Here is a 12389-nt window from a genome sequence, read left to right as displayed (position 1 = left end):
TACTAAATGAGGGTTGAATTTAACGGAAGAAACTAAACTCCCACAACATAACAAGTAACGTTGAAGTTCAGTGAAGAGATATTTAGTGTAAGTCATGTTAACAGTAAGATTACTTTCGTTGGAACAAACATACACGAAACAAAAATATATACATTATATCTATAATAACTATTAATAAAAACAAAACATAAACTAACTTATTTTCTTTCCTATTTTACCTCCACTTATTGCATATATTCCAGAAAATATACATAGAGGTGGTAGTGGTTGTAGGTTTCCAAATATATATAGAAAAAAATAAAAAATAAAACAGTCGTGTCATAGTAAAACAACCGCACTAGAGATAAGATATCTGAGAGGGAGTAGAGATTTTGGTTCTCTTTATTTGAATTTTAGATGTTTCTTATAATTCCATGGTGACTAATGTATCGTTATAATCAACAATGCATATGGTGATGGGTGAAGATATGGTTTTTTTTTTTTTTTGAAGGAGGGTGAAGATATGGTTGATGAGCATCGAATGATTCTCATGTCAATTTTTCTTGGTCTATAATTGTGTGTCATTGTTTATTTTCTTTTGAAAAAGCATTTGATTGACATGGTAGAAATTATGTGTTTAATTTATGTTTTAAAATAGATTTGTTAGTATAAGTTTAATTGATATAGTACATCATTTAACATCGTTAAAAACATAAAGGTTTCAACGTCGCTAAATATACTTTCAAATTTATCAAACACGTCATGCTGGTTGTGATGATGAGCAATCAACAGTTGTATTTTCAAATCATTCTCCAACGTATATTCTTTAAAACTCTACAAATATTCAAGTATACAATTTTTTAGAAAACATTATAATTTGGTGGTTCAAGATTTAATAGGATAATATATAAAAATGAGTTTATAAGCAGAAACATCTCTTACCTCACAAACTTGTTTTATATGATTGAGTCATATCCAACCACGAATTTAAAGATATATAGTTGTCAAACTTGTTTCGAGTTGGGTCAATGTCCATCTCAAATGGACTCTACTGTGAGGGTATGTGTTATGTTGCATTGTCAGCACACCTGTTTTATCCCTCAACAATCAATCATTGTATGATGTAGATCATAGGGTGATATCTGTTAAAGTTGTCTGTAGTTTGTTTCCAGTCCAACATTGCTATGATTTTTGGACTGTTGAATGTATAAATATGTTTGAGCACCTCATCATTTGAGTTATCTTTTGGGATGACATCCAAACCCATTTCACAATATCCATCGACGCAAATCTTTCGACGACCTCAACAAGTTTTTGACTCTTCTCTTATAAAACCCTTACTATAAAACAAGCATCAGATGAAAGATACACATTCTATTATAAAACTTGAATCACTAACATTAACCAATTATTGTTTTAAGCGTTTGAGTGTTTGCAAGTAATTTCCAACTATAAAGGATCCATCGTCGTTCTCCAATGCGCTTCCATTAACTCTCTTCGTCATTCAAGATCAACCTCAGATTAAAACTCATAATCAAAGCCCTTAAAACACCATATCTAAAAAAGCATATTGAAATCCTTTGAAAAGAAATCACTAAAAGAAAGAAACTTTTTCTTTTGGTGTATGTTTGATATTTACCAACACTTGAATGTTTTAAAAAGCTTTTGTGAATTTTGAGGCCTTAAGAAAGCAACTCAAATGATTTAATATGATTTCAAGATGGTTAATGATCATGGAGTACATGATTAGATAGAGAAGAATCTCTAGGTTTCTCAAGACAGAAAACAAGATAATTAACCTTCAAAGCACAAATAAAGCAAGCCTATGCACTAAAAGTGTCTTTACCACATCCCCGTAACACTACATGAAAACAACTTCACATGAGATAAGATGAAAGTTCAAGTCCTTCTTAATTGCACCCTAAGTGTGGTCCCATTCTTCTTCCTATCCAAGGAAATTAATCACAAACACGACCACATTAGTAGTAGAAAATTGCAACGTGCTTTCTTTCACATTCTGGTGGGGTTAATGACGTTCAGATCAAGATTCCATATGCCTTCATTGTTGCAGCAATCACTTCTAATCTTTACTTGAAAAGATGTTGCATTTTGTTTCTTTCTCCCCCATAAATTAATTACAAATTTTCGTGATTGTCAAAAATAGCCGGATGATGTTTACATTTTGGTTAATAATTATCTCATTATTATGATATTATAAGACGTCGAATCCTTGAGCATAGCTTGTAGAAACATTGTAATATGTAAGGACCAAGGTTCCAACATCAATTTCTTCACTTTTATCCATTTTACATGATGAATTTCTAATGACTACACTAATTAAAAAAAGAAAACATCAAATTACCCATGAAGAAAGAATATTCAAATACCAAATTCTATTTCTATTTTTTTTTTTTGGGTAGATAAATTCTATTTCTATTTAACATGTACAAAGAAGAAGAATCTCTTAAAATAATCAAAGAAAGAATCTCTTTTTACACAATATAAATTCTTCAGATAATTCTTTTGAACCTGGTCATTTCAAAAAAAGCAGGCACATTTGTTTGCAAGCTAAAGTTTGAATACAAGAAAGCAAAAGAATATATTTTATTCAATACAAACTCTTTTTAAGGATCCATTGTAATAATCAGTATACATTTTAGTATAATTCTTGAGATGTAACATCTCTCATATCAAAGTTTGAATTCATGACTTGATATAATTTATTTATTCTATTATTAACTCTTGAGTTTTAAAAGTTTAGTGCATGTTTAGTTTCACTTTTCAATGAGTCAAAATTGAGTTTAAAATATAGAACAAATTTTAATATGTTTGATTGCTTTTGAATAAAATTAATTTTGTCTTTGAAATTAATTTAAGATGTTTTTCAAACATTTCTCATTATGTACATGAAAACAACGATTATAGCTAGGTACGTACGTAACTAGGTAATGTGATCAATTTACCAAAACTGACCTGACAAGTATTCTTTAGTTTAAACTTTTTAGTTATAGTAATAGCACTAAAATAAATTAGTGGGATTAAGGCCATATACAATGGATTAACTAATAATTAGACACGTTCTCTGTTTTTCTTTTTTGGTTAAAACAATACGTATTCTCTTTTTTTATATTTAGAATAATTTGCAACAAAAAAATAAAAAAGAGGACAATCCAAATAATCAGTCCTTTGTACTTAGACGTAAAAGATTACTACATCCGTTCCTTTTTAATTGTCACATTTTGATATTTTACACAAATTAAGACAATCAAAAAGTGATACTTTTGATACAATAAGCTATACTTTTACTGTAATGATCTTATTCATTTAATATCCTATTTCATATATTTCTCTCTCCGCAAAAAATAACTAAGGATAATATTGGTAAAACAACATTTAACGTTGCATTGAACTTTGAAAGTGACAGTTAAATAGAAACAAAAATTTTCTTCATAAGTGACACTTACAAAGGAACGGAGGGAGTAACAAAAACTTAGACATAAATGATTGATAAAAAAAACAATGTGTAGGAGTATTGAACTTTGCAGGAAAAAAAGAAGATAAATGGCATTTAGCCTGGGAATGGATACTTCTTTCCCACTATGGGAAAGACCCATATCCCAGGACAGCTGGCAGTTTGATAACTGGCTGAAAAATAAAAAAATAAAAATTAAATTAGTTTTTTAATCATTTTAGAAACTTCTAGTACACCTCCCTCTTTCACTAATGCAAAACCTCATTTTAATTTACAAACAAAATTCAGCTTTTAAGTCATTTATTTTCCCTTATTTTCTTCGACCTTCATTCATTCATTCCAACAGCCTATAACCAGACCACCACGCTTCATCTTCTCCAGCGACAAGGTGAGTTTCGACAAATCCAAGGTTATTGCAGAATCAATTCAAAAACAAAATGTTTCACCATGGTTATTGCTTTCCTTGCCTGCCTTCAAAAACAACACTTCAGCATCGTGGAACCTTTTGATTTCTGCGATCTGGCCAACCCGTTAAATCATTGCCACCCATAAATTCGACATAATTCATATGCATTGAAGTGGGAAGCAGCCAACTTTTAGCTTCAAACAAACCAAGAAACCAAATCAATAATAACTTGTTTGGATTCTACACTTGTGTTGTTTTATCACAGATGCAATTTTGTTTACTCTTTCTCTGTCATGACAAAAGCTGGAGATTCATGATTTCAAGCTTCAACAAATTCATTGATTCGAATTTGGATGTTTTAATGCTTCTACCCACCATTGAAGGTAAAGCCAGATCCCACAAAATTGGTTTCAGATGAGATAATCAAATCCAACATTCGGAAATCAATTGAGGAGTGATTATGTGCAGCCACTTGTTTGTGTACAAATAGAGAATATATATCTCAGTGACAGCCATTGATGATTGTGCTTCTTGAAGCTTCTGGACCTAATCTTATGAAGAAGAAAAATTTGATTGAAATATAATATATCTCAATGAATAGTTAGACCTAAAATTTATATTTACAAAATTATGTCATTTATTTTATAAAAGTTAACTTACAATAATAAACAAGTAATTTTTATTAGTGACAATTTTATTTTAAAAAATACAAACATCCACGAAATTAAAAAAAAAAATACACTATTAATTGTGATATACGGTTCTGGAAATAAACAATTGGATTTTAAATCTAATTTCCTTCTTTAAAACAATTAATATGGCAGCTAACAATTAATTGTGACATACGGTTCTGGAAATAAACAATTGGGCCAGAACAGTGACCAACACAATTTCTGAAATGCAAAATTATTTTTTAATAGTTTGGTGGGTCAACTTTTTTTTACACAATAGAGAACAAAAAGTTTCAAACCATTAACAGAAAATAAATCTGGGCCATCCATATAAAATAATATTAAATCAATGGTTGTCATTAAACTTTTTTATCATGGGAAAGAACTTTCCTTTCCCATACTAAACCCCACCTAAGTTTTACATTGAAGACAACATTTTCTATACTTTTAAATACTTGATTAAACAAGTTTTAAGAAATTCTTATTATACTCTTGAAGGAAATATACTTTAGAGTTTTTCTAATTACACCATGTTTAATCCTGGTTGCACCCTAAAATGACAAAATTACCCTTTCATAAAATTTAATTTTAAAAAAGACTCTTCCTTTTTTCTTGGTTACACCCTAAAATCCCTCTTCAGTTTAAGTATGTATACTTAAACTCAGTTTACATGAGCTACTTAAACTAAGTTTACGTGATCTACTTAAACTGAGTTTAAGTATGTACACTCAAACATACTTAAACTCGGTTTAAGTAGGTCATGTAAACTCGGTTTAAATAGGTCATGTAAACTGAGTTTAAGTGTACATCTAAAAGTTCAACAATATTGTTCAATGATTCTACGTAATCTCAGTTTAAGTATGTACATGTAAACTTAGTTTAAGTAGGTCATGTAAACTAAGTTTAAGTGTACATACTTAAACTTAGTTTAGGTAGATCACGTAAACTTAGTTTAAGTAGCTCATGTAAACTGAGTTTAAGTATACATGCTTCAACTCAGTTTAAGTATGTCATGTAAACTCGATTTAAGTAGGTCATGTAAACTGAGTTTAAGTGTACATCTAAAAGTTCAACATTGTTCAATGATTCTACGTAATCTCAATTTAAGTATGTACATGTAAACTTAGTTTAAGTAGGTCATGTAAACTGAGTTTAAGTGTACATACTTAAGCTGAATTTAAGTTAACCTCAACAATGTAAACCTGAAACTGTCGTACAGTGCAGTTGAACAAGAAGAAGAAAATTGAAACCAGCGTTATTGAAAAAGAAGAAAAAATTCACTTATTTATATGCAATCGAGTATGAATGAAAGATGTTTTGATTCACTCTTTAATCTTCCATAGAGATTAATTGAACATCGGGATTGTTTGATCGTTGGTGGGTGAAAGAGAGTGAAATTTTAGAGTGACAATGGATGAAATCAAGATTTTAAGAAAATTTATATTAAAGGACAATTTTGATATTATCAAAAACTTTTTAAAAAAACCGGGTGTAACCAAAAATATATAGGGTGTGAATAGAAAAACTCTATACTTTATTATAATATATTTTACCAACAAAGTAAATAATTTCGCATAACTTTGTAAGTGAGTAAATAATATCCTACAAGGGCAGGCTAATATTTCAGTTTTAATTCAACCTCTAGAAGACCCCACTATTATTATGTGACCACTATAAATTTACCATTCAACATTCTTGTTTGAGTCATCACACATCTAAATATGAATAACTAAACAGTGTTTGTTTCTCTAGATCGTGTGTCTCTTTGATTAGATAATCATTAGATAGATAAACCATATGTCCTGTCCTATCCTGAGTGTAACTGTGTATGCAACTTGACTAGCTGGATTCACCTTTTGTTATGATTTGTTCCATATGAATTATTATTATAAGAATTCACCCTATGGAAAAACATTAGAATATAAAAATAGTAGTAATTGTGTGTGTGGTTGAGGTCTTGTAACCACCAACAGCATAAGATCAAGCAATATTTTTATATTATATGCTCATCTATATTATCCCAACTTAGTAGTGTTCTACAAGGGAGGATCTGTTTTGGTCACATAATGAAGAGGTTCAATAACTCAGAAACTATGGCTTCTTTGCTTTCCATGTACCAATCCAAAGGTATGTATTATGTATAAGTTTCATTCTTCATATACCCTTTTTAATTTTCTTTTGTGTGTATATTTGTGGTTTCATTCTTTGCAAATGCAGAGGTAGATGTGGATCAAAGGAATGAGGCAAAAGGTTACAGTGAAGAATTTCAAGCAATGTTAGATAGATTGGAGCAAGAAGATAGCTATGAAGATGGTAGTCCAATGTTGGAGAAGAAAAGAAGACTTGGTTATGATCAAGTAAAAGCTTTAGAAAAGAGTTTTGAATTGGACAACAAGCTAGAGCCAGAGAGAAAAGTGAAGTTAGCTGAAGATTTAGGCTTGCAACCTAGACAAGTTTCAATTTGGTTCCAAAATCGTCGAGCACGAACGAAAACCAAACAATTGGAAAGAGATTATAGTGTTCTTAAGTCCAATTTTGATGTTCTTAAGGTTGAGTATACTAATCTTCAACAAGAGAATGAGACTCTAACTAGAAAGGTAATATATACATGTATTATTCATGATATTTTTTTTTTGTTTATGTGAATGATGTTATGTGTAATCTTTGTGTCTTTTTATGTGTGTGAACTGCAGTTAAGAGAGTTGAAAGCGAAATTGTTACGAGTTGAAAGCAATGAGTTAGAGAAAGAAGTAGAATGTCCAATTTCAAGAGGTATAGAAAGAGGAGGTTCAGAAAGTAATTCAAGTGGTATAATTAAGGAAGAAAGTAATGTTGATTCTCCTATGTGTTTCAATGGTTCTTTGCCAAGTTCAATGATAAATTTGGTTCATTATTATGATTCAAGAGGTTCTCAAGAGAATGTGTTTCAGAATCAATTTATGAGAATGGAGGAGCAGAATTTCTTAAGTAATAGTGAATTATTCAGTTTCTTTTCAGTTGATCAATCCCCTACTTTGTAATACCAAGTGAGCATAAATGATATCTAATTGAAACTTTGTTTGGTTACAAAAATAGGATTTATCTTTTATGATCATTGAAGAATGCAAGTTTTGTTGCAAAAATAGGTAAATCATAGAAGATTTAAATAATATTTTTTATGAAATAAATAAGGAAAAATTACACAATTAATCCCTTAACTTTATTTTAGGTAACACTTTCGTCCTTTATCTTTTTTTTTGTCACGATTTAGTCCTTTATGTTATAAAATAACAACATAGTTATCCTTCTTTATGAAAAAAATAATCAAAAACTCAAAAAAAAAATCATCAAACTCATAAGCAAACGTAAATCTTCATCATACACGCATATAAAATCAAATTTCTTTGAAAAAAATCTCATAAAAAATGATAAGATATTGTCATTTTATAACATAAAGGACTAAATCGTGACAAAAAAAAGATAAAGGACGAAAGTGTTACCTAAAATAAAGTTAAGGGACTAATTGTGTAATTTTACCAATAAATAATTTCTTATTTTTTTATTGAAAGAAAATAAATAATTTCTTATTAAGATCTTTAGTTTATGATGTATTTTCTTATTTTATTTTTCTGCCAAAAAAAGTGAATATAGACCACATATATGTCCAATATATATTCGTTTAGATCGAGAGGGATAAGCTTTTTATTATTACTTTTTCATTCTGATAAGCCAAGAGTGAAAAAAATAAGGGGAAAAAAGGAGTTGAGTGAAGAACACACTCCACTCACAAAAAAGAACAGAAATAGGCCAAATCGTATCTCACATACTTAGTCCTAGACTTACATCACATCAGAATTATTTATTAAATAATTTAGGTTAAAGTTATTATAAAAAATATTTAGTTAAAAAAAATTATGTGTTAGCTTGGATCGACTTATTTTTAAGTTTATGTAAAATAATTATACAAATCAATAAAAAAAAACTATTATACATAAGCTTGTCAGTGTAGTTTATAAAAAATAAATTTTAAAGATATAATTTTGTTAATGAGAATTTATAAATTGACATAAAATCTTATTTATTTATATAAACTCAAAAATAAATCAAGTTAGACGGATCCTATATTTTAATTTTTAGGCTCTCTATTGTCTTTTCCTAGCTAGAATTGATTGGCCTATTTGGTAAATATATAGCTCAACTGGCAAATGCCGAAATTGCAAGGCCGGACGTCATGATCCGGGTTCGAACCCGGGACCTCACAGTTGTGTGTGAGTTTATTTTCAATGGATTACCACTTCATCTAAGACCAAAAAAAAAAAAAAAAAAAAATAATACAATGTATTTTTGTTGTTGTTATATTTACTAATTATTATTAAAGTATATACTTATCATTATCAACCCATGATTTAAACATATTAGTTTTTGAATCTAACTTTTTTTTTGTACGAAAGTTTATGCATATAGCTAGAGCCTACAAATTGTTTATCAACAATCCACTAGTAACTTATTTCAAATTCATATAATGAACTATGAACCACTTTCAAGCCACATTAGTCTTATGTAATGGCTTTTTTAATTGTCTTAAACAAGTAGACATACAAACTGAACATTAAAAAGTTATGCGTAGCCAAACCTATTTTCAACACCTCTGGTCACAAATGTCAACAAATTAAAAGTTGGAAATGATTTTTCAAATGGCTCCTAAAAGTGCATTATGCTTGTGATTTGTGTGATTCTTTCACTACAGATAAAAGATAACACGTTTTTCACTTTCGTGATAACAAGGTTGGTACGAAAAGTAACAGAATCAACAACCGCAAACAAAATGGGAGACATTTTGAGAAGGAAAAAACTGACTTTAACAGTCTAGCTCTATTCTATTTCTATGAATGAATGAACATTAGAAAGTACAGGTTCTTCTGTGGTGGCAGTGGTTCATATTCTTTTTTCTCAATGTCATGCTCATGCATGTGGTTGGTGAAATCAACCGCAGCTTTATCAAAACAAATTTCATTTCACCTCATTATCTTCATTTTCCCACATGCTTTTGCAGTTTGCACTTGCACCTCACATCTTGCATCATCCTGTTCTGTTCATAACACACGTTTTATATCTAATACATATGTATTCATTCAATGTATCTCTAACTAAAATATAAAAGACACCTTCCCTGTTTATTTATTTATTTATTCTTAACTATGCTGATATTTTGAGAATCTCTTTTAAAGATATATGTGTTTTATAATCAAATTTTTTTTTTTGGATTAACAAAACCGTTTTATAATCAATTTTAGTTATAGAATTGATTTGAAAGATATTCATCTATAGTAAATTACTAGGATTTTGCTAAAAATGAATGTGTTTTTTAACAATCCACACTTGATTATCAACTTTTTAGTTATAACTTGCTAAAAGACACCTTCATAAAAATTAATTGGTGTCTTTTAGCAAACGCCTATAAGATAACTTGCTAAAAAACACATTCATAAAGGGCACTCCCTCCGTTTCAAAATATATGTCCAAGTCAATCACTTCACACATGCCAATGCACAATTTTGACCGTTAAAATCTTTAATTATTTAAAGTAAAAAATTATAAAAATATAATATTTTAAAAATATTTGTCGAGACAAATCAAACAACATCTTACATGCTAATATTTGTATTTATACATTAATTGAAAAATATGGTCAAAGTAAGTCAAATGAATAGTGCGCATTGCAAAAATTGAACATGCATTTTAAAACGGAGGGAGTATCTTATCGTAAAACCCTATAAATTAATACCGATTCTATAAAAGTAGCATAATGTTTGTAAAAAAATAAAATAAAAGTAGCACAATGATTAGAAAAAATTAACCAATTTTACAAAGTTTTTTTTATGCTAACCAATTTTTCCAAGTTAATTTCAGTAGAATTTTAAAATATGTAAATATATTTAAAAAACTAATATTAACGTGTTTATTGTCAAAGGATTAATAAAATAAATATTTTAAATAAGGGGAAGGGGCTGCCACACGTATATGAACCACATACCATAGAATTTTATAACTATTTTAATCGACTATGCATATTTTACAATACATATCTATGGATGAGTTACCCACATTTTTAAACAGATTAAATTCGTACCTAACTAGTTTTTTTTTAATAATATATAAACTATAACTGCGAAAATTCGAAACTTCATGATCCTTTCTAAACCCTCAAGCTAGATATAAATGAAAATATGAAGTAACGCAATCAACATTTATAGTTCATAGGTTTAATCGTGGTGGATTGACATTTCAAAATAATTTGGCACACAATTCATTAAAACATATGAATTGTCACGTTTTGTCCACATAATTAAAATCATTAATTAATGTGGCAATTTAGAATATTTTGATTGGTTGTGTGTGCAAAATTGTTTTGGACCGTAAACCACCACTTAAAGTCATATTTTATTGGCATGTAAATATGCATGATTGAATATAAGTGAATTTCCTAGCTTATCACACGAAAGCTTATGGTCATTATAATAAGGCTGATAATATCCGATAAGTTACATTTTTGGAACAATAAATAATTGTCTAGCTACGAGAAGCAAAAGAAGAAGTAATGAAGCAGCAGAAGATGAGATAAGTTGGATAATTTTGGGTAGGGCAAAGCAGAGTAGTGGTAAGTAGGAGGAGTTGAAAAAAGAAAAGAAAACAAGATGATGGAGGAGGTAGTAATTTGAGCAGAGGTCACTTTCGAACTTTTGTTAATGTTAGTGGTGTGTCAGTCTATAAAGCTAGATAGCTAGCCTAAGGCCCCATACCTATTCTCTCAAGTCTAGGTTTTGTCAGAAAGTAGGACCCTTTCTTTCTGCCATCTTTGACTCTTTCCATCCTACCCTCCAATTGAAAAGTAGAAGGTGATTTCCCTCAAAAAAATCGTAGGAGTTGTGTGTTACTCTGTTAAACAGGTTATTTAGTCACTAAAACAAGAAAATGTTTTTATAAAAAGTTTTGTTAACTTCTGCCATAATGGCACAAGATAAAGAACTATAAAAGAAAATAAACAATTAATTTTGTATTGAAAGTATAAATATTTATACTTTTATGATGTTGAATACACAATTTTTAAAAAAATTATTCTATTTTTAGCTATTTAACTTGTGCCTTAAGGCACAAGTTAACATTTCCCTTTTATAAATAGTAGTGTAATTATTATTCGAACAAAATTAACGATTTATATTTTTAAGATGAAAATTATATTTATGAATTTTTTAACTAATATTTTAGAGATATTGGTTAATAAGACCCAAGTTTTAAATGAGATAGAATAGTTAAAGTTAAAATAATATTAACAACATTCTCTTTTGAACATTATTTCCGACACTTATTTTTGAAATAAGATCATACAACGTGATGTAACATACATTTATTTTATCAAATAAAAAAGTAGGTGATAAAAAAGGTATTTGAAAGTGATAGTTGTTGTTTTTTTTATTTAAAAAGTAAGTGTCGCCAACATTACTCATAAAGTTATAATGTTAAGATTTGTTCAAGGGTGTTAAATTTCACTTGTGCAATTGTTTTTATTTGAATGTGAAGATCCAATCTAATGAAATTCTCTCTCATTACTATTTAGAGATGTAAATTTTGACATTATTGTATACCGTTGTATATGAACATTGATGGTGAGGTGAGCGAATAACACTCAAAGAGACAAATAAACTAATACAAAACTAAAAAAATAATAAATTTATGATCTAAGCGTCAAAATTTGTCTCTGAAAACTATTTTCTTTATAACAAAAAAGTGCATAATACTTCATCTGTAACACTTGCAGGAGTGGGTGAAGAGGCACTACAACCATGTTTAGGACATTCTCATACATCTGTCATCTGTGTCTCCT

At 29.0% G+C, this 12389-nt stretch overlaps 1 protein-coding gene across 1 annotated transcript; it reads left to right on the top strand.

Annotated features, from left to right (window-relative positions):
- Positions 1–6224: 6224 nt before the first annotated feature.
- Positions 6225–7635, top strand: LOC11429040 (homeobox-leucine zipper protein ATHB-5). Its single transcript, XM_003601333.4, has 3 exons — positions 6225–6655; positions 6746–7125; positions 7222–7635. Exons 1-3 carry the CDS (start codon positions 6595–6597, stop codon positions 7546–7548), a joined length of 768 nt encoding a protein of 255 aa, XP_003601381.1. The 5' UTR covers positions 6225–6594; the 3' UTR covers positions 7549–7635.
- Positions 7636–12389: the final 4754 nt, after the last annotated feature.

Source organism: Medicago truncatula, chromosome 3, assembly GCF_003473485.1.
Source record: "Medicago truncatula cultivar Jemalong A17 chromosome 3, MtrunA17r5.0-ANR, whole genome shotgun sequence".
NCBI lineage: Eukaryota > Viridiplantae > Streptophyta > Magnoliopsida > Fabales > Fabaceae > Medicago > Medicago truncatula.
This window is presented reverse-complemented; position numbering and strand designations above follow the sequence as displayed.